Here is a 22,733-nt window from a genome sequence, read left to right as displayed (position 1 = left end):
ATAAAAATACCACCAGCACCAGTTAGTATGTTATCACTAGTGGTTTCAAAGAACTGACCAGCCAAAAAATTGTCAACAGGCCCGAATACGATGATTGATCAGTCACGCTTGGCTGGTATTCATGATTTCCACATAGACAATAGCAGTCCCAGAGAGGCAATCAACAATTTGCAGCCATAGGCCGGAGATCGCCAACGCAGAGCAACAGGTAGCCCCCCTATGACCACGAGGCGACCCCCCAAGCATAGTTTTCATTCAGGTTTCCAGTTAACACCAGTTAGCACTACCAAGAAATGCAGTCTGAAATACAAAATACAGATGAACATTTTTTGTTGATGTTTTAATACAAAATGCATTTGTCAATGTTCTGGCAAAACAGTTATTCTCTTTGTATGGCTTGAAAGAAGCTATGAAAACCCATTACAAGAATTGTTAGGTCTCGGGCATTTATTTTGTTAATAGCTCTGGATGTTAGAGACTCCTGCAATACATTAAATGGTAGCCAATACTATTAGCTAAACTTGCCAAATCGCAATCAATAGCTGACAAATATAACTATTGCATGTGTGCTTATTAAATGGGGTGTATATGGACTCATATCAGGAAGAGGGCGGGATGTTTAATGCCCGAAGCATCGGTGTTGTGCAAGTTCTCATGAACTACTGTAGTTCAAAGTTCAGTTCCCACAGTGTAAATATGAATAGTTCGTGTTCATAACATTTCAATTTTAGTTCAATGTTCAGTTCATATTAGTGACATCCTGGCACCTGAGAAACTCACATACAGACCCTTTAAAATTATTATTTTGCCCATCCTTCAATCTTATGCTATCCTGCACGGCACATCAGAATTCTTGTTAATGCATGCAAAATGTAAATATTGACAAGCAATGACTTCATTTCTAATGTTTGATATTAGTAGCGTCAGCCACATTGACTTGGATAATCCTGTGTTACTGACTCGGTTTGAGCAACTTTTGCTTAAGGGCAGTGCTGCATAATAACCTACAGATAAAAAAGGCACACCAGGATTAAAACTAGGACTGTGGTGAAGAAAAGGAAAGAGACCTCAAAAGCATAATGCAGAGTTCTGATGGCAGTTTTGTGCTAAGTTGTGGCCAAGGGTGGCTGGAAGGGTGTGTCCGTTTTCTGCAATGAAAGGAGGAAGTACAAGAGCTAAGCACGGTTCTCTCTCATCTTCAGATGAGACGAGTCAAGAAAAGGAGAAACTGGGTTTTGGGTGAGTAAGCTGATAGTCAATGCCCCTAAAAACCAACCAGTGACCCCCAACGGTATGGGAGGAAAATGTGAGTAGAATACAAGTGGGTGAGATTGCTTTTGAATAAAGCGGAGAACCAACAACGGTTCTTTAAATTAAATTTACATCAAGGGTATGATGGTAAAATAACGACTATGTCCAGGTTTGAGGCTCGGAGCGTGCAGTCTCACCTGCTGCCTGCTGGAAATAGTTAACATGCATATGGAAACCACAACATGAGCCAGACATTCCCCTCAGGGATGTCACTTGCGTCTGATTCACAGCTGCTCAAGTCACCAACCTATTCCTGCCTTTCTCTCTCCACAGATGTTCTGTAGACAGAGCGAAAGATGGAAGGTGAACTACTACAGAACCGCACCTTGGGTGACTAAACTACTGATATTTACCGGGGCCAAGTACAAAGCCTGATGCATGTTTTCACTTGTTTATTAGCATAACTCACAAAAACATGTTTTTGTCTTTGTGAAGGTGCAGTATGTGGCGATAATCCAGATCGAGGATCCAAGTCTGTTCATTGATCATGTAGATGTGGGGCATTTGGCAACCATCCATTCATTCATTCATCCATTTTCTATGGGGTCACGGCTATGCTGGAGTCTACCCCAGCTTGTCTTTGGCCGTTGTCAACCAATTTGTAATGAAATATAGCACCACCTTCAAGGCTTGTGGACAGACCACAATGATGGGAATGTCACTACAAAGCATTCATTCATCTTCAGCATATTGTTAGGAGGGAGATGTTAAAAATGTAATTTCATAAAAGATAGTTGTTAGAAAGCCCATATATCTAAAGGAGCCATAATTTACATATCTAAAGGAGCCATAATGAGTCCATATACTACACCCTATTTAATAAGCACATATGAAATAGTTATATTTGTCAGCTATTGATTGCGATTTGGCAAGTTTAGCTGCTAGTATTTTTCATAGCTTCTTTCAAGCCATACAAAGTGAATAACTTTGTTTTGCCAGAACATTGACAAATACAATTTACTTTGTTCCTTTGTTCATTGGTGCTAATATTAGCATTCAAGCTAACTGTATGACCAACTGTTCTAATAAGCGTCATATTTACTTAATTTCCTTGTTGATTTCTGTATGTAATATGCCTTTGGCTCATCAGTATGTTTATGTAATATGAGTTACATTACTTTACTTATCATTTATTTGTGTATTTGTCTTGTATGTTATTACAGTACCACAGAATAAAACCTTAATAAATCCACCAAACAGAGGCTTGACTTGAACTCACCCTATACCTTTGACCGCTCCAAACCAGTACGTCTTTGGAGACATTCTCACCACGCTGTTTCAATAACGAAATGCATTTATGCCACCTGTTGGACTGGGGTGTAACAGTATGAAAAGTACCAAATGTACCATTGGGCTTGGCCATTAAGAAAAAGTCATTACATACTGTTTCTTGCTCAAGTTCTCCCATTTAAATTAGCCGCTATGCTAGGTGAGAGGACTGTACCAACCCCTGGCCTTCAGAGGTACGCCATCTTGTTCCTTCAAAGTGCCATCAAACAAAAGTATTCACTCTGTGATGTCATTACATACTGTTTCTTGCTCCAGTTCTCCCATTTAAATTAGCCGCTATGCTAGGTCAGAGGACTGTACCAACCCCTGGCCTTCAGAGGTGCGCCATCTTGTTCCTTCAAAGTGCCATCAATCAATAGTATTCGCTCTGTGATGTTACAACACCAACTCATATCGCAACATTAGCTCTTGTTTCCAGGAAAAGTCCATTCAACACAGTTTGGTGTCACCAAAGCTAATGTTTTAATCACTATGGAGCCATGGAACCCCTGCCCACTGCACGACATGAGCACAAACAATAGGCCTGTGTGTGTGTGTGTGTGTGTGTGTGTTCCTCACTACTAAAATGTCTAACTACATCCTGAACCACAAAGACTGGACTTGGGAGTTCCTGAGCCCAGCCTAGGCAGTAGGCAGAGAAAAACCGGGGCCCATTCTTTCTCAAATCAAAGCGCCTCAAATGTGGAGAGGAGGAGGAGGGGACAAATGCAATGCACACTTGTAGATAGACACAAGCCTGCTTTTTCACTCAACACTGACATATGTTAAGAACCCCAGCACTATGCTGTTGCCTCATCTAACCTGCACGATGACACTTAATTTTCTGTATCTACTGGCACTTTCTGCCATTAAACTAATCACAGTATTTCTGTTCAGCGAAGTTGAAAAACTAGATACAAAATCTACTGTCCATTCATTGTAACTCAACATGCTCCTACGTGCAAAAAAGTGACCCACCTATGGACACCAACTTGATGTTCTCCTTGTCCAGGAACTCCAAGGCCACGGACACGTTCTCCAGCTGCATCTGACGGAAGGTGGGCCTCTGGTTGTACTTTCGAAACATCTTCTTCTGGGACAGGACCTCCAGAAGTCCGATGAGTCGCAGCCCATCGCTGAGGTCCGTCTGCAAGTTGCCAATACGCTTGTTGACGCATTTCAGGTGCTCGTTACACCAGCGAGTGAATGTGTTTTGCTGGATCTTCTTCCACGGGGCGTCCTCGGCCAGGTCTTTCTCCGTGGCGGGCATCTCTACGTCCTTATCCGTGGAGAGAGCGTTGGGAGCGGGCGCGGCGCTCTGGTGGAGTCGGGGGTGGGAACCACTCATTTTTATGGTGTCGGCTGTCTCTCGGTTCGCTGACTTGTTTCTGGGTGGAGTCTGTTCAACTTTTCTTTCTCGCTGCCACTCGCCTCGTCTGTTTGACAGAAAACAATCAAGTTGAAGACGATGAACACCGCAGGGAAGACTTATTATAGCGTGGAGCACATTTTATAAAATCTAACGACAAAACATTTTTGACGAAAGTACACCAGCGAACATTAAAATTCCTCAAGCAAACATGACAGTCTACCTTGACGAAAGTGCACCAGCGAACATTAAAATTCCTCAAGCAAACATGACAGTCTACCTTATCAACCCAGGTGCGTATTCTCCCGCTAGCTAACTGTGAAACATAAGCCTATTAGACATGGGTTTCATATCCACAGCTGCCATTCGTGACCCGATTAACTGACATTTTTCCACCCCAAGTGACTAACGCATCCTTCCTAAAGAATCAAAGAATCAAAACTTGTAACTGAGGTAGGCGCGATTTCTCACTTGTCGATACACAATTTAAATACGAACGTGTGCTAGCCAACCGTCCTAAAAGCATTTTAATCACGTCTAGCTAAATCTACTTTATTATTATTGTTGTCTTTCATACATACATGATTGACAATTGCACACACTTCCGCAACCTATGTGACGCCATAATCCCTGTTCCTTTTATGTACAGCTCATGAAAACTGATTTTTTTTTTACTGATCGCTATGTCAAACATGCAAACATTTGACCTATTTATTGTGAACTAAGTCAAACTCATTCAACATTCATCCAACTCAAATAGTTTTGAGTTTGTGGATTTAAAAAATGTGTTCTGAAATGTTCATTAAGCTTGCTTTGTATTGGCACACTTAAATCATGTCTGGAATGTATTTTCATTAAACGTAAGATATTGTAGTTGATTTGGGCTGCATGGTGGTTGGGTGGTTAGCATGTTGGCCACACTGTGTGGAGTTTGCCTGTGCGTGTGTGGGTTTTCTCCAGGTACTCCGGTTTCCTCCCACATTTCAAAAACATGTCAGGTTAATTGGAGACTCCACATTGTCCATGAATGTGAGTGTGAATTGTAATTTGTCAACATGTGCCAACTGTGATTGGCTGTGATAGGCTCCAGCATACCCCCGTGACCCTAATGAGGATAAGCGGCAAAGAAGATTTATGGATGGATAGTTGATTTGGGTCATGGTGGGTCCCGCAGTCAAACCAGTTGAGAACCACTGATTTATTAGCATGTTTACCCGGAATAATCTGGTTCAACTTTAATTCTCTTGTACAGTCATGTATATTTTTATGTGACGGCACAGTTAGTGGTGCACATTCAGAATTGTCCGTTTGTGTCATGTGATGTAACCTTTGTTGTGGGACGTTACAGAGGTTACTCAACACCAACCTCAACCATCACGCTGTTTTCTGTAAAGGGAACACACTTGAACTAGAAGAACAGTATAACCTGATCAGGATGACACTACAGTATATTTCCATATGAAAATGTAACACTGGTTAACAGAGTGGGCATTGAGACAGATTAGACCCACTGGCGCTCAAAGGTGCATCAAAGCTGTGGCATGTAGGATTCTGTGTCACTCCCCCTGTCGTGCCTCTGCACTAACTCTTGCAAGACCCCCCACACCTTATGAACACACTTACAGTAGTCACACAAGTTCAAGTATTTGGATTGATATTTGAGGAACAAGGCAGTAGTGGCTGTAAAGACAGGGAGGGATGTGACTGCAGCTTTTTGACTAAATAAGGAGCTCCATGCTGGCAGGCTCAGTGTGGCCTTCAGCCATTAAGAATGCTTAGTCTGTGTGTGTGTGTGTCTGGTCTAGGGAGAATCTGAGGAATGCCCCTCACCCCATAACAATCCCAGAGAAGCTGCACAGGACCCCCCCTCCAACAACCCCGTTCTCAATAACTGCCCAATAAAACCCACGTATTATTACTCACATGCATACATAATCTAACACCATTCTTTTATACTATTGTGTGCACACTACAAAAAAACCCCAAAACAAATTAAGAGGGGCCCAAGAATGTTTAGTCTCACTTTTTTTTTCATTGCCACAATGACTGATTCAAAAACAGTGTTTTGTAATTGCAAACTGAATAAGAAGCTGTAGTATATTTTGCAGATACATTTTAAAAAACGTTCCCCAAAAAGTGACTTTGTTTTTAACCTAATTTTCAGATTATTTTTTGTAATAAACAGCAAACTGGGCCGAGCTAGGGCCCTCTATATAGCATTTGCCTTGGTTTTTGTCTCCCTCTAGTGACTACTTCTCATTTTGCCATTCAAAACGTGTTGAACTCCATTAGATTAGATTAGATTAGATTCAACTTTATTGTTATTGCTCATGTCACTGCTACAGGGCAACAAAATGCAGTTAGCATCCAACCAGAAGTGCAATTTTATAAGTACCTTAGTAGTAAGTAAATGTAGAATAATGGACAGATCTATGTAAAAAACTATAACAGGCTATGACTATAATACAGTGAGGATATGTACAGGGATATAAATGACTATAATATGGCTATTGCAGATTATACAGATTATAAACAGTATGCACAGTATGGATGTGACAATATATAATAACAGTAATATGTACAGTATTGCAATGAAGTGACTAGAGTATGGCTATTGCAGATTATATAAATTATAAGCAGTATGATCTATGAATGCAACAAGATATAACATACAACATACGCCCTAACACTAACAAATGGGCACAATTTCAATTATACTTAGTTTATCAGATATTGCAAATGCCTCAAATTTAACTGACGACCTCATCCAGCATATTTCCTTTGAAATACCTATTTCCTTCTACTTTACTACCAGTATAAATTGATTTGTAATTGAATAAATGCAGTAAATGATCATCTGGGTAGGAGATTCTCAAGAAGGCTTCTTCACTTTCTGAAAGCGGGTGTGTGCATAAAGGTGCAACTTGGTAGAAATGTCAATTATTGAACACAATGGTCACATTTCTCAGTTCCATAAGGCAATATGTGTGATCCTGTAGTGCACATAATTGAACAGTTCATTTTTTTTAAAATACCTCCTCAGTCCTTATATACCTTACATCCTCTCCCTTGTGCAGTTAAAAAGTGCCAGCGGGCCAACCACACCCAATCTGCCACACAGCCAGCAGAAGAAGTGATGAACACAGCAAATGCCTGTGATGATCCACGTCCAACAAACCACCCATGTGTGAAAACCACGTAAGTAAAACACAATAAAAATGAATTAATTGTGTGTCTACTGCAGAAGGAGCCCCATACCTGAGATTAAGCAGAGACCCACCTTTAATCTGACCTATGACTCATATAGGTCAGCTCATTTTCATCCACAATGTTGCATTTAAAATGATATATGGACCTCTGTAGTCATACATTACACATATTTGCACAACATACAATTTTTAATACCACCAGGCTGAAAAGTGCGCGTCCGAGATCACTGCCCGTGGATTACCTTATTTGGTGAGCAGCCATAAATGAAGCCTGGTTAACATACCGCAGTAGAGACGATATACTTGTTGTAAGAGCGCGAACGATCCTAAAGCATCAGCCTGCAGGGTACGAAATCCACGCCGTGATCACCTGCGTGTGGGTTGGTGTTTTGGGGTCGCGTCACACAGTCGCAGTGACTCACGCCAGAATTTCAAAGCAACGATCCCCAACTCGTTTGTAAAGTTATTCACACAAGACAAAAAAGTGTTTTTAAAAGGAAAACTTACGTGTGTGTACGTGTCTCCCCTGTCCTTCGTGGGTCCTCCTCCCCACGCGAACTCTCAGCAGGGGGTAATAAGGACTTGTTTAAAAGTTAAAGGCCTCCAAAGACGAAGAAATAGTCCCTCCACTCTTCTGAGGTCCAGTGCTTTAATTGGTGGACGAGTGGTGCATCAGATGGGCTGTGGGGGTGTGACCGACTGCTCCAACTCTTCCGCTGTACCGCGCCTCTTCTTTCGCAAGTGACGTCACAGCCGCGCCTAAAGGCTCTCAAAGGAGTGATGTCATCGCGTCGTGCGGTACACGTTACCTTTATCGTGACCCTGTGGTGTGTGTGTGTGTGCGCGTGCAAGAGACCTAGACACCCCCCCCCCAATCCCCCCAGCTGAGTGTGCCTTGCTCAGGAGGCAAGAATGTTCTGCTTACAATTCATCAGTGGTGGGAGGACAGAAGCAGAGGAGGAGTGGAGAAAGAAGGAAGAGAGGACGGATGGAGCATGAAAGAAAAAAGATAAAGAGAAGAACTAGGAAGGAGAAAGAATTGATGACTCTGGAAACGCTATGAAAACTTCTACTTATAAACCAGCTTTTTGGTGTGCATGTGTGTGTGTGTGTGTGTGTGTGTGTGTGTGTGTGTGTGTGTGTGTTGTATTAATTACAGACAGATGTTTGCTGTTGGGCTTCTGAGCCAGGCGGTCAGTGACATCATCCATGTGGAGCTGGTAGAAGTTACATTACCAGATCTCACACACAATATTTTCAGACTGATGTGGCTTTTTCCGGGAAATACTAACAAATAGTAAAATAGCACAAAGAAATCTATATAATGAATATACCAAGATCAAAATGCACACATGTGAAGTCAGAATATCAAGTCACTAAGAATATGCCACTGTCTCCCTCGGTATCGCCGTAAAACGGGGGTCTCAAACACGTGGCCCGCGGGCCTTGATATGAAAGTTTAATGTTAGTGCGGCCCACGCAAGTTTGATAAGGATGCTGTATGGTATCATGTACCCAGAAAAAATTATTACGTTTGATAAATGTTCATGTTAAAGGTTAAATAACTGTTAATAGTTATCCTCCCTATCCGTGTGGAAGTGGTAAGTTTTTGGCTATTTAAGTTTAAAGGAAATAACTTGGAGGCTACCGTTTAGGTCGCTAGCTCTCTAGTTTGCGAGTTAGCATGTGTCTCAAGACCCTGCAGTTGCGCAATATGTTGTAAATAAAAAGAGTATAAATGTGACTATAGTCGTGTTTTGTCATGTCTACAGGGCTCTAATAATGCTTTGTTAATTTTAATCTGAAAAAAATAATTTGTCTACCCACCAACTATATGTGGTTTCTTAAGTTTTTATTATTTGCTGTTTTATTATTATTATTATATGTATTTATTACTGATTGATTGATTTTCTTTATTCTTGATTTGTTTATTTATTTTTCATCTTATTTTGTGTAGAAAAATAAAAAAAGATATTTGAGAACAGTGGAATGTTTTATCAGAGCTTTTCTTGTAGAAAATTGGAACCAAAGCAAAGTTTTTTTATTTTATTTTTTTAATAAATGCGTTTTTTTTTTGGGAAAACCTGATGCGGTCCAGTCTCACCCAGACCTGAGCTCCAGTAAATTGAGTTTGAGACCCCTGCCGTAAAACATCCCTCACATTTCAGCAACCATTTTAATCACATGATAAAAGTACTGTTTTAAAGTAATGAAACTTGGTGATGCTGTAGTAGTCAGTGTACTACAGATAATTTTACCATAAAGAAATCCAGCATGTTCTCACCTCCAACTTGAAGGAGCCCAAACAGGGAGACTCATGACATGCTGAGGAAGGTGAAGGTGATGGAGTGGCCACCTATATTTTAGCGTATTAGTTGGTTTTCCAAGTTGCACACTCTTTTGTCCCTTGAGATGATATAATAAAATGGTTGCTGAAATGTGATTTACTCACGTTTGTGAGATATGATGGCACATGTGCAGGTGTACAGTATCTACGTAGTGAAACTCAAAACAATTACTGTATAGATCCTATATTTTATTAATATACACATTTTTTCTTCAATTTTCAATTCATAGCTCAGGCCTCATTCTGGACTACCAGACTAAATTCAGTATCTCATGAGACATCAACCAGATGTGAGGTTATTTGTTCATCCACATCACTTATCTCCAATACCCTTTAATCTATCCAAGCTGCCTTTGGGCTAGAGGGCTAGGGTACACCCTAGGCTGATCAATCACAAGACACACGGGGCCAGACATTCATATTCACACCATTGAACAATTTAGAGTCCTCAGTGAACCGCAGAACATGCAGAAAGGCTCAAATAAACAAATAAAGCTCCACGATGCTGCTATGTGAATTTTAATTGTTAGTTAAATCTGTCAGTTCACAGTCAAAAAAGCTTTGATGTCAGCCATCTTTAATGTAATCAGGTTAAAAGGACACTCCACTCTTGGGGAAAAACACTTTATTACATGTAAAATGTGATGTAAGAATGTTCTATGTGAAGTATTTCCATAATGCCTCATATTAACTCTCTAGCAAGATCTCAGTGTATAGACTGGTCATATATCTCATCTCGTTTCATATTATCTACATACTGTATTGTATAGAACTCTGGGAAAAACTGTTGATTTTGTTAATACTTGGGTTGTTTATATTGTTTATTTTTCTATATTGTGTATTTTGTACTGCTTAACTGATTCTGTACTCTTGCTGCTGTGCAATGCAAATTTCCCCACTGAGGGACGAATAAAGGCATATCTTAATATCTTAATCTTTCTTTTTTGCCTATAGACTATTACTTGGGTATAAAGCTTGAGACAGTGAAAGTCAAATGCAGATTTGTTCATAATGGCAGTGTTTTAACAGTTTAAGAGTCAGTTAAAAGCCATAGTAACATGGCTCCAACTTAGCTCCCAAACAAAGCCCCTCTCTCTTTAGCCTGTTAAGGAAACTAAAGCGGTTCAGTGTTTGACTTGAGTTGATGGACGAGGTTGTTTAAACTGCTCCTCAGCCTTTTGCCTTTCTGCCTCTTGTTCACTGTCATGCACACAAATATGACATAAAACTGCACACATGCGCATTATATGACTCAAGCTTGTAATTTATCCTCTTGCATGCACACACTTTAACCAATGTGTTACTTTCTCTTTCCTTGCTTTTCTTTCATCTAAGCACCCCATCTGACTCAAAGAGTTGAAGGCACTCCTCACGCCATCAAACCTTGATCTTGTATAAGTAACTGGAGTAAATGTGGAAAAATGTCACTCGTAAAAAACAGAGTGGGGTCCATTTTTAGATGTGAAATATAAAGGAGTTTTATGGTCACTTGAATAAGTGCACAGAAAGCGGTCAAAGACTTTTAACACAAGTATACATGTGACTAAAATGTACTCTGGACAGTTGCAGTCAACATGAATCAATCAGTCATTACTGATTTAGTGAACACAGCACTAATTTATCCTGCTTTGTAGTAGGGAATCTCAGGTGTATTTTTTTTCTTGCACCGACCACTGCCTCATCACATGACATTTTGAAAACAAGGAATTAGTGCATCCACCGTGACAAAGCATTCTTTTCTCTTTGATTGCAGTGCCAGCACAAACTGAAGGCCTGCAATGGTGCTGTCAGTTCACAAATCCTTAGTGACATGAGGCTGACACTACACGATTGAAATGACATGACAGAGCAGTAGATAGTCAGTATAATGTAGAGCAAACCAAACAATTCAATCAACGCAAATAATGTGCAATACAGCCCACAGAGTAATGTATCTATAGAATAATAACCCATTGTTGTGAAACCAAAATACACAATACACACTTCACCTCCACACCTACATTCCGTCAGCTAACTTTATATCAACTCTTACCACAGGAACAGTGGGTACTATGCAAAGAGGATTTAGCATTCTAAAGGAGAGTAAGAGCAGTAATTACAGTGACTCACCACATAGAAGCTTCTGATGTCTCCTTCAGACTGGGTCACAATTTCTAAAGACTTCCGATCTCCTCCTTGTGTACTTTGTTCATGTGGACTGTGGTCAGTGCGCATAGTATGTGTGAGCTGCACTTTATTTTCAACAGTTTCAGTCAACTACTCTCAATGGGAGCTCCATCCATTCATATTATATGAGGCTTATCCTCATTAAGGTTGCAGGGGTGTGCTGGAGCCTATCCCAGCTGACTTCGAGCAAGAGGCGGGTACATCCCAGACTGGTCGCACATATAATGGTTGTTTGTCAATATGTGCCCTGTGATTGGCTGGCCACCAATCCCGGGTGGACCCCGTCTCTCGCCCGAAGACAGCTGGGATAGGCTCCAGCACCCCCCGCGACCCTCGTGAGGAAAAGCGGTAGAAAATGAATGAATGAATGAATATCTGATTGAGGGCTGCACGGTGGATGAGTGGTGAGCGTGCAGGCCTCACAGCTAGGAGACCCGAGTTCGATTCCACCCACAGCTGTCTCTGTGTCGAGTTTGAATGTTCTCCCCGTGCATGCGTGGCTTTTCTCCGGATACGATTTCCTCCAACATTCCAAAAGTTAATTGGTGACTCCAAATTGTCCATAGGTATGAATGTGAGTGTGAATGGTTGTTTGTCTATATGTGCCCTGTGATTGGCTGGCGACCAGTCCAGGGTGTACCCCGCCTCTTGCCCGAAGACAGCTGGGATAGGCTCCAGCACCCCCCGCGACCCTCGTGAGGAAAAGCGGTAGAAAATGAATGAATGAATGAATATCTGATTGAGGGCTGCACGGTGGAAGAGTGGTGAGCGTGCAGGCCTCACAGCTAGGAGACCCGAGTTCAATTCCACCTTCAGCCGTCTCTGTGTAGAGTTTGCATGTTCTCCCCGTGCATGTGTGGATTTTCTCCGGGTACTCCAGTTTCCTCCCACATTCCAAAAACATGCTAGGTTAATTGGTGACTCCAAATTGTCCATAGGTATGAATGTGAGTGTGAATGGTTGTTTGTCTATATGTGCCCTGTGATTGGCTGGCGACCAGTCCAGGGTGTACCCCGAAGCCCACCACTTCCTGTAAGACTTAGTTGGGATAGGCTCCAGCACCCCTCGTGAGGATAAGCGGTACAAAATGAATGACTGAATGTCTGATCTGAAGTAGCTTCCTTATTCTTTTAAGAAAAAATAATCTTACAGTAGCCTGTGTGCATAACAAAAAACAATACGATCAAGGTTGATAAACACACTCCACACTCATTGAAAGAAAGATTGTACCCTGTTATACTGTATATATACTGCAAAAGACAAAACTGCATCATCTTTCAATATATTTTCTAGTATCAACCAAAACCTCACATCTCAACGTTACATTTCAAAGGTTAAATAAACACGTTGACTCTTGTTTGGAATAAGAGACGGGGATCAGAGGGACAAGGGGACTCTTACATGTGGTTCTTACTGCTTCCTGGCCATATTAAGAAAATCACACAGATTGGACAAGAGTGTTGACAAATCGGGAGGGAGAGAAATCTGAATCCCTGCCCACTTTAGTTGAGGCATTGAGTATATGTATATCAACGTGATGCGTTTGTGTTTATGCATACATGTGCATGTACGTATTTGTGTTTGTACAATAGGAGACAAAACTACGCCAAACACATTCAAGCACAGAAATTATCTTAATTGGAAAAAATCATATAAATACATGCAAGCAAATCCGATGTTGATGCCCTCCACCCACCTGTTAACAAACCGATTAGAGAATAACTTGGGAATGCACGCTCACAAGTACATTTAAACACCGAGACGCCCTTCTCTATCTACAAACACAGCCTTTTAAGGAAAGCTTTCCCTTCCCCTCTCTTTGCCTGTCTTTCCTCCTATTGCTTGCTGTTCATTTCACCCCCACTCCCACCCCCACCCCCACCATGCACTTCCCTGTGTGTGTGTTTTCTTATTTTTTTCTTGTCTTTGGCTCTTTCCCCAAGTAAGCAGTGTTGAATTCCCTCTTGGCCAGCTTGCCCCTCTCGGGTCTTGTTGAACCGAGGTCTGTGAACGGAGGAGAGACCAAACAGAGATCATGTCAATGTAATAGTATGGAAAATGTTGGTTTGTGCTGGTTTCTCGACATTCATAATTAATAATTAATAATAATATGTTGTAAGGATCCTGGGTAGAACATACCTACGTATATATATACCCTTCAATTTACTCACAGGCTGATATTGATGATGAGGAGCACCAAGATATGGATGGAGAGATGAGCTTCAGTAGTTTTGTCCTTTTAAGGGGGGAGGAATGCAGACAGCAGCTATGAATGACTGAGCTCCCTCTAATGCCGCCCCCCCTCCCTCCCTTCTTCCCTCTCACCTCCTGTGAATCTATCTTGTTTCAATTCTTCCACAATCAGCCTATTTCCTTTGTTGTGTTCATTTGCGCAGCACATGTGTGTGCATAGTACACATATGTCATACATGCTCTGTATAAACAGACCGACATATGGATAGTGTTTCAGGCACAGTGACATCATGCATGACCCCCACCGGTCCATCAATTGTGTGTGTGAGCATCTTTCTGCTTGCATGCATTAGAGACGGTGATTTATGTGCACTGTGTGTCACACATGATGACAAATAGAAGTGCCTCACAGAAACAAAACACACCTGTGTGACTCAACTGTTGCACATGAACGTTGTGTCATTGTGTCTGGAGTGTGTGTGCGCTTCCAGACGACCTTTGAAACAGTCTGGCCATCCATAGCAGTGTGTGATGAAATGTAAGTTGACACCAAATCGTCTTGCTTGCATCTGGATTCACTGGAAGCTCTATGAAGGGGAACACATAATGACCTCATGTGAGATTAACGGAAGCATGGAGTGAAAACGTCTGGATGTGATGAACTGTCTGTTTGTGTGTGTGTGTGTGTGTGTGCAGGCAGCCCTGACAGCAACCAAAGTGGTATATAACTTGACACTGACACACTGTCTGAATTACTTGCAATTCTAATAATGGATTCAAACCACAAAGTATGGGTGTCTTAGTCCCCAGCACCCCCAACAACACAGGAGTCCCCACTGGCGATAGCGCCCACGACACCACCCAAAGCCGCCACACGCCATGGACCAAGGCAGCCCTGACCTCCACAAAAACAGGAACCATCCCCCACGCGACACACACACATCACCACAGCAGCCAAAGGAGACACCACAATATAGAGACGCAAAGAGAAACAGGCCCCGGGCCCCAGAATAGACCATGCAATACCCCGACAGATACCAGGGCACATGCCCCAGGCAGCTATTAGCAATTTGGCTGTTTCTTTTACCAGATTTCAGATGTTTGAAGATTGGGTTCAAATCATATTTGTGTGCAGTTTCCATGTTCTCCTGCATGTTGGGTGAGTTGGCTACTCTAAATTATCCATAGGTATGAATATAAATGTGGAACTTTGTTTGTCTACGTGCCCAACGATTGGCTGGCCTAGCCCAGGTTAGTTTAAAATATTTTTTATTACCATCCACATTCAAAATATTCTATTCCTTTGCTCACACTGACCTATTAATATTGTGCATTTGCCAAATTCTATGAAAACAGTTTGAATTATACACAACTATACAGTAAATATCAAAAATATGAGCATATGTAATCCTAACAAAGCTTGGATAATATGCTGGTAATATGTGGCACTGCCCCGTGTTCTGTTCTGCATGGCAGACAGCAATGGGAGTGTACTGGCTTGTCCTTGTTATTGAAAGGAACTGGTGCATTAGTTCACAGCAACTGTGCTGTGCCCAGCTATTTTCACCATGTTTTTTCCAATGGCTGACTTCTTCTATATTTGAAAGTAAAAACTTCAAATATGACACTCCATCACAAATGTTTAGCTTTTTTTTAATGATTGATTGTATTAGTTAAACCTGACTTTAGTTCTACTCTACGCTGTATTGTGCTGGAACAAAATCAACCTAATTCTATAAGGGAGCTTTTCACAAATGGTGGTTTCCAATCAGTCATAAACTATATTTATATCATTCTCACTAGTTGTTCCCTCGCTCTCTGCACTCACACAAGGTTCAGCAGGAAGAGGATGACATCATATGATCTCATGACTAAAGCAGTTGAGCTCAGTGTGGACCTGCAGAGACAAGACCGGCACAGTGGGAGACAAGGACAGACACATGGTTGGACAAAGCACAGTGTTATGTAGTATAATATTTTATATTTTTTAGAATTTCTTTGGTGTCTTTGTATTTCTTGCAATTTTGCTCAGCGTTGCTCTGATAGTGGGACAAATAATGCTATAATCCCCTTGTTTATCCCCATTCAAAGATGGGAACATCCCATAATGTTATTGTAGGTTTATTTGAACAGAAAAAGACACAATATCAACAAAAAAAAACATCAAACTTAAGCTCTTTGGCATCAACTGGACTTGCTGTGTTTGGAAGCAGAGAAATGCTGAATATGACCCCAATAACACTGACTTAATGTCCAACATGGAGGTGGAAAACATCCTGCTTTGGGCCTGGTCCTCTGCTAGGGTTCGGGATAACATCACGGAATTGAGAGTCTGATGAACCAGGCCTGGTTCTGTTGAATCTCAGTCTTTTCTTTTTCTTTATTCAATGAAGGACCGCGTTTCAACCCAACATGACCAAAATATTTTGTTCAGCTGATGTGGATGATGGATTTGAATGAAGGAGTATAGGGATAATATAAGGGATGGTCCGGGTAAAACAGGGCAGTTGACAACCCCATTCTTCAGTGATTCTGTTTTTTTTTATAGTATGGTGACAGCATTTTTTGCGTTCACATACATTTTAAAAAAGAACTCCAATTTTGTACTTCTTTTTATTATCCCTACATTTGCCTTGGCACCACGTCATGACATAAATCAGGAACATAGTAGAAGTAAGTATCCTTTGTTTGTTATCATAGGGCTTACGTTTCCATGGTAAAGTTGAATCTACACTTCCTGATTAGAAAAGTCCACTCAGCATTTGTTAATAACATTGGTCTTATTGATACTTTTATTCCGAAAAAAAGTCAGTGTCATCCAAATCAGTGACAGACACAAATACTTAAATGACTTCCATATGTTCCTTTGTCTTCCTCCCCTGCAGAGCTGTTTGATTGACACTTCTAACCTGGACTTGACCTGAACTTGATGCAGTCGTTTTTTTTTCTTTCAGTGAAAATCATGTTAACCCAGATTCCAATACTTCCCAGCTACTTGGCTATTGCTCTCAGTGTATGAGTGGGTGTGCTTAAGGACTTTCATTGCATATAATGTCAGTGTCCAATGCCTATAATGTTAGCAAAACCCACAAAATAGAAATCTATAAATCTAATCTAATCTATAGCAATCTCCTCAGTCACCCGACCATACGTTTTCCATTCATTCATTCATTTATTTTCTACCGCTTTTTCCTCACGAGGGTCGCGGGGGGTGCTGGAGCCTATCCCAGCTGTCTTCGGGCGAGAGGCGGGGTACACCCTGGACTGGTCGCCAGCCAATCACAGGGCACATATAGACAAACAACCATTCACACTCACATTCATACCTATGGACAATTTGGAGTCGCCAGTTAACCTAGCATGTTTTTGGAATATGGGAGGAAACCGGAGTACCCGGAGAAAACCCACGCATGCACGGGGAGAACATGCAAACTCCACACAGAGATGGCCGAGGGTGGAGTTGAACCCTGGTCTCCTCGCTGTGAGGTCTGCACGCTAACCACTCGACCGCCGTGCCGCCCCATACGTGTTCCAATTTTCCATTTTTTAGACCATACAAAACTTGTTTATGACCTTCTAAATACTTTTTAAAACATTATTAGAGCCCTCCAAACATGAAATAACACCCCTATAGTCATCTCTACACTCGTATCACCCAATATAGTACACATAATAACAGAAAATAAGCAATTTAAGACATAAATAAGACACTCGTGCTCATGTTTGTAGTGTTGTGTTGCGTTTTAGCTTGGCCTGGGTTACAGCGACAACAGCCACATTCAAACCTGCAATTAAAGCCTGTTGTTTGGGTGATCAAGTCTCGTGTGTGTGTGTCTTACATTGACATTATCGATACTGACAAAGTTGAACCTCAAAGTAGTGAGCAAAAAGCAAAGAAACTATAGTCTGGTCTTTTGTTCATCACTTCATCTGTCTTCTGCTGATGACATTGTCATTCTTTCCATGTGGATAGCTTACTATGTCTATCTGTGGAAGAACACCAAAATGGGGATCACAGCTACCAGTGATCCGTTCCCGTCTGGATGCAACTATTTACTAATCTGCCACAGTGTGGATGCAATTTTTTTTCAACACAGCAAAAACTAAATAAAAAATCGAATAGATGTTTCCATGTGGACAGACACTCACATACTGAAAGTGACCTTGACCCACCAACTCCACCACCCATTGTTCCAAGCAAATAACACACCCTGGCTCAGACCACATTCACCAACTGCATGCGTTTCCTTTCACATGAGGTGTTAAGCAGGCACACCCTGATGTGTGCATGTGTGGGTGTCATTGGTCACAAAAAAACAAACACTCGCTGAAGAACCATTTTTGGTCTTTGGGCTCCTTTTAATGCGTCAGAATGTCATCCTTACCCTTCAGACACAGGAAAGTCTGGAATGTTTCAGACAAAACAGGACTATAGACAAGATACGGCAGCGTCCTGAAGATGATAGCTGACCTTCACATGAGGCTTCACAGGGATCGCAGTCAGAGTTCACTGGCCGCTGTGATTGAGATAACAAATGTTGTGACTCACTCTGGAGGCTGAATTGTTATTCCACAAGTGACATCTAGCCATGTTGTGCTTACCAGACATTGAAAGAAAACAACATCTGGGCATGCAAAAATAATCTATTCTCTGGGATCAAGGGGCAACAATTGGTAGGCTGATGAGTGATATTATTTTTAGAATTGCAAATTCCTTGCATTCCCCGTTCAGAAGCACTCTATTGTTACCACGAATTCAAATCATTTTTGCACAAGAAATGTGGGGCACAAAAAAAAAGTTGTGTATCAAGGCTTACAAATATCTTTCTACTACTGTACAATAGTGACTCCTAGTGGTCATGCTGTAGTACGAACCTGCAATTTTCAAGTCATTGAGTTTTGATGCATAGCATTTTACTTGAAATTCAAAATTACTAAATAGGAATTAAAACGTGTACTTATTATGTGTTTAATCGACCCAAAATTAGCCATGATTGGATGCATACAGTATAATTTTAATTCATTCAACAAAAATATCAACACACATTTTTTTTAAAGACCATCTCTCTCAAATTTTGTTCATACATCTGTCTGAATTTGTGTTAGTGAGCATTCATCCTTCATTATTTTTAATCTATGCTGATGAGACAGTATATTTATTGCATATTGGTGGGCCACAATAAAAGGCTCCTTCAAAATGTGCGGTTTAACTGTATTAAAGTGGTTCGGATGTGTTCAAAAACCAGTCAGTATCTGCTGTGATCGTGCACTTCTAAAACTGCAGATTTAGAAGACCCAAATCTGGTATTGACTACTGACGTCACTATGAATAAAGATGGCGGACGTCATCCGGTCTACGCCGAACTACATTACCCAGACGTCCGTTAAAACAACGCGACATACGTTTCATACAACATTATTTTTTTTAACACATTTTAATCCAATTTCTTCACAATCTGGGTGATGTTATATCAGAAAATAACATTTTTGTCAAAAAGAAGACAAAATAGCCGCACCTCTAGTGTCGACATAACGAAGCGGAAGTGCCTACAACTTCCTTTCCTCCATTCGGTGAGTGCGTGGTCTGCCACATTTTCTTTGACGCGAGATAAAATTGTGTTATTTAATGTCGTTTTTTAAAACACAGAAACAACTCTAATTCATCTAACGCTTGTTCGTTTGTTAATTTACAGATTGCAACCATGGGCCGCCGACCAGCCCGCTGGTAAGTTATCTTATTTAATCCTGCCAAGTTGTTTCGAGGCAGAGTAAAATGGCAGCAGCCTCCATCCCGTAACATGTGGGCTGTACTACCGAGCAGGGCCTTTGACAAATTAGCGTTAACTTTGTTTTGCTACATTTCTCGGAATTTTTAGACGGTTATATTTTTGTTGTTAGTCATGCCACTATATCACTGTACATAGCTTGAGTGGTGGACGCCCTTTGACTAACACCATTAGCTCAAAGCTAGTACTAGCTTAGCATACCGGTGTCGGTAAAAGCTCTTATACTACTCGCACAAAGTTAGAGATATACACAGCTTATGTTAGAAAACAAGTTGTGCGTCAAAAACTATAGAAGCCTAAATTAAGTTCACCTTAAGTACGTTTAAGTAAGGAGTACGTTTTCTGAAATATACCTAACTTGCTTGAGTAATAGTTTAGTAATGGTTTGCATTAAGGCTAATTATAAACTCTCATTCTGATGTGGACAATAAAAAAAGATCTCCTTATAGGGTGTGCATGCTCAGTCATATTTTTTTGAGTGCTAAAATATGGGTTTTGTAACATTACTACATACATGCGACAGGCTGATTGCTGTTCCACTAACCAGTGGAAAAGATTAAGTGTGGAACTACAGGAGTAGGAAAAGTATATAATGGTTTGGTGGCTACGTTTGACAAGTTGACAGTAGTAATAAATGCTTTTAGGTAATTCCATTGGAGTAAATGTCACATGAATAAAGAATCAAATGAACTATTTTTTTTGCTTTGGGCCTGAGGATTACTACAATACAATTTTATTAACTGCAATGACATGCGTTAAAATGTCTTCTCCACAGCTACCGATACTGCAAGAATAAACCCTACCCAAAGTCGCGCTTCTGTAGAGGTGTGCCTGGTGAGTGTTTTTCGCTTTCCTAAAGAGTTGGTTTTGTTAAAGTAGTCTTAGTTTGTCTGAATTATCTAAATTATCCCTTTTAGCTGACCATCCTGCAGCCTATTAAGCCGACTAGTCTTGCTGCAGTGCGTTTCTGGTGTGCAAAGGCTGCAGACATAAATGTTTTGGTTGTGTATGACCTCAGCTGTGAAGTGCTGAGTTCTTTTAAGGGACCACTAAGACATGTTTGTGTAATCACCAAATGTGACAAGTTTTTTTTTGTAGCTTTTCTGTAATAATTCTGTAACATTTTTTGTTTAAGATCCCAAGATCAGGATCTTCGACTTGGGCAGGAAGAAGGCCAAAGTAGATGAGTTCCCTCTGTGTGGCCACATGGTCTCTGATGAATACGAGCAGCTGTCCTCGGAAGGTACGAAATGGTCATGCCTTATTTACTTTGTCACTCTGTCACGTTTCTCTGTTACTTGTAAAGAGACGCCTTAGCACTTGAGAAATAAACACAAGTGTTACACTAGTATGGCTGTATGTTGTGGGCAAAGAATAATGTGGTAAGTACACTTACACAGTCTGGATTAGAGGCCAGAATGTAATTCTACATTGGATTCTGATACCAATGTAGTTTTATTGAAAATGTCTAATCACCTGCACTCTGCCCCACTCTATCCAAAAATGTGAAAAATCACTTAAATAGGTTTATTTACTGTTTTATCCAAAGTGTACTTCTGCATCTGGCCCAAAAGGAGTCTGTGCCACATGGATACCCTGTGAAAGTCCAACTCTTTCCAAACTACTGTATTACATATCTACAAATTGTGTTGCTGTTTAAGTCATCTTTTTGTTCGAAACAAAGATTGAGGGGGTTGTTTTTCAATGCATACCATTCGTGAGGCGATGAAGTATCACCTGGGCTATTTGTGCAGCTCTGGAGGCAGCCCGTATTTGTGCTAACAAGTACATGGTGAAGACCTGCGGAAAAGATGGTTTCCACATCCGCATGCGTCTGCATCCCTTCCATGTCATCCGCATCAACAAAATGTTATCCTGTGCCGGAGCTGATAGGTGAGCGTGCCTTGTCGTATTCTAAGCCGCCCAAATCACCTCAAAACTAAATAGTCCTCTCACCCGGTTTTTAGGCTCCAGACCGGAATGCGTGGTGCTTTTGGCAAGCCACAGGGCACCGTGGCCCGTGTGCACATTGGCCAGGTGATCATGTCTGTGCGTACCAAGGCCCAGAACAAGGAGCATGTGGTCGAGGCCCTGCGTAGAGCCAAGTTCAAGTTCCCTGGACGCCAGAAGGTACACATCCTTTTTTATTATACAGGAAGCATCTTTGACTGATCTACAATGCATGCATTCATTAGCGCTTTGCAGCTTATTAAGCCGACTAGTTTTGCTGCCGTGTGTTTCTAGTGTGCAAAAGCTGCAGACATGAATTCTTTGGTGTGTATGTCCTCAGCTGTGAGGTGCTGAGTTCATTAAGGGACCAATGAAACATCAGATTTTCATTTAATTTATTTTAATTCAACCATCTCACATCTTTGTGCAATCATGCAAGCATTACGGCCATGTTTTAATTTCCCCTTTCAGATCCATATCTCCAAGAAGTATGGCTTCACCAAGTTCAACGCATGCGACTTTGATGACATGATGGCTGAGAAGCGCGTCATTCCTGATGGTTGTGGGGTGAAATACATCCCCAGTAAAGGCCCCCTCTCTCGCTGGAAGGCCCTCCATGCTGTGTAGTGTCTATAGCCTCTCAATGACTACAAACAATACAATACAAAGTGGCTTTCATTAATACTGTGTCCCGTCTATTCACTAATCACAAATAGTTGATTGGAGGTGGTCGTAATTTGTCAGAATATGAAATGGAACACAAATGATGCGATCTCAGACTCGCATGAAAATACAAGTTGAGACTTAGTCAAATCTGAATCGCTTAATTGTCAGATTTCCAATTAAATATGGTAATGCAGACACTTGCTGTAATTAAGGGAAAGTGGTCATGTCAGATGTGTGCATGAGAACAGTACAGGTTGGATAATGGTGAACATTCACAATTCTCCCACAAGTCATTCCTTTGAGGCGGGGAAAAGGTTCTCAGGACACAGCTCTGATAAAATGAATGTTTTGCATGTCAACTTTGTCAACCCATAGGTCATACAAGTGTAATCGCAAAAGGCCAGGCACAAAGGCAATACCATTAGCGTACATATACTATAGTAAGGGTCAGAGCATTGATTATTCCA

The 22,733-nt window shown here is 41.2% G+C and overlaps 2 protein-coding genes, 1 long non-coding RNA gene and 2 other non-coding genes across 8 annotated transcripts in view; 4 read left to right on the top strand and 1 right to left on the bottom strand.

Moving 5' to 3' along the window:
- Window positions 1–4,016, bottom strand: part of flna (filamin A, alpha (actin binding protein 280)) — a 31,995-nt gene extending 27,979 nt beyond the window's left edge. For all 4 annotated transcript variants that reach the window (XM_058052616.1, XM_058052617.1, XM_058052619.1 and 1 more), the window contains exon 1: window positions 3,559–4,016. In XM_058052616.1, the coding sequence (XP_057908599.1) occupies window positions 3,559–3,928 (370 nt within the window). In that variant the 5' untranslated portion in view covers window positions 3,929–4,016. The remainder of the gene's footprint in view (window positions 1–3,558) is intronic.
- LOC131104927 (uncharacterized) lies at window positions 3,196–10,465 on the top strand. Its single transcript, XR_009119847.1, has 3 exons — window positions 3,196–4,402; window positions 7,027–7,147; window positions 7,724–10,465. It is a non-coding gene; the product is annotated as an uncharacterized LOC131104927 (long non-coding RNA).
- Window positions 10,466–19,459: 8,994 nt separating this feature from the next.
- On the top strand, window positions 19,460–22,282 carry rpl10 (ribosomal protein L10). Its single transcript, XM_058052626.1, has 6 exons — window positions 19,460–19,589; window positions 20,426–20,484; window positions 20,786–20,893; window positions 21,405–21,543; window positions 21,618–21,780; window positions 22,072–22,282. The coding sequence occupies exons 1-6, from the start codon at window positions 19,567–19,569 to the stop codon at window positions 22,225–22,227; spliced, it is 648 nt and encodes a 215-aa protein (XP_057908609.1). The 5' UTR covers window positions 19,460–19,566; the 3' UTR covers window positions 22,228–22,282.
- Window positions 20,577–20,710, top strand: LOC131104970 (small nucleolar RNA SNORA70). Its single transcript, XR_009119859.1, has one exon. It is a non-coding gene; the product is annotated as a small nucleolar RNA SNORA70 (small nucleolar RNA).
- On the top strand, window positions 21,850–21,981 carry LOC131104971 (small nucleolar RNA SNORA70). The gene has a single exon (XR_009119860.1). It is a non-coding gene; the product is annotated as a small nucleolar RNA SNORA70 (small nucleolar RNA).
- Window positions 22,283–22,733: the final 451 nt, after the last annotated feature.

Source organism: Doryrhamphus excisus, chromosome 16 (genome assembly GCF_030265055.1).
Source record: "Doryrhamphus excisus isolate RoL2022-K1 chromosome 16, RoL_Dexc_1.0, whole genome shotgun sequence".
Taxonomy (NCBI): Eukaryota; Metazoa; Chordata; class Actinopteri; order Syngnathiformes; family Syngnathidae; genus Doryrhamphus; species Doryrhamphus excisus.
Note: the sequence above shows the minus strand (reverse complement) of the source record. Positions and strands in the feature narration are given on the sequence as shown.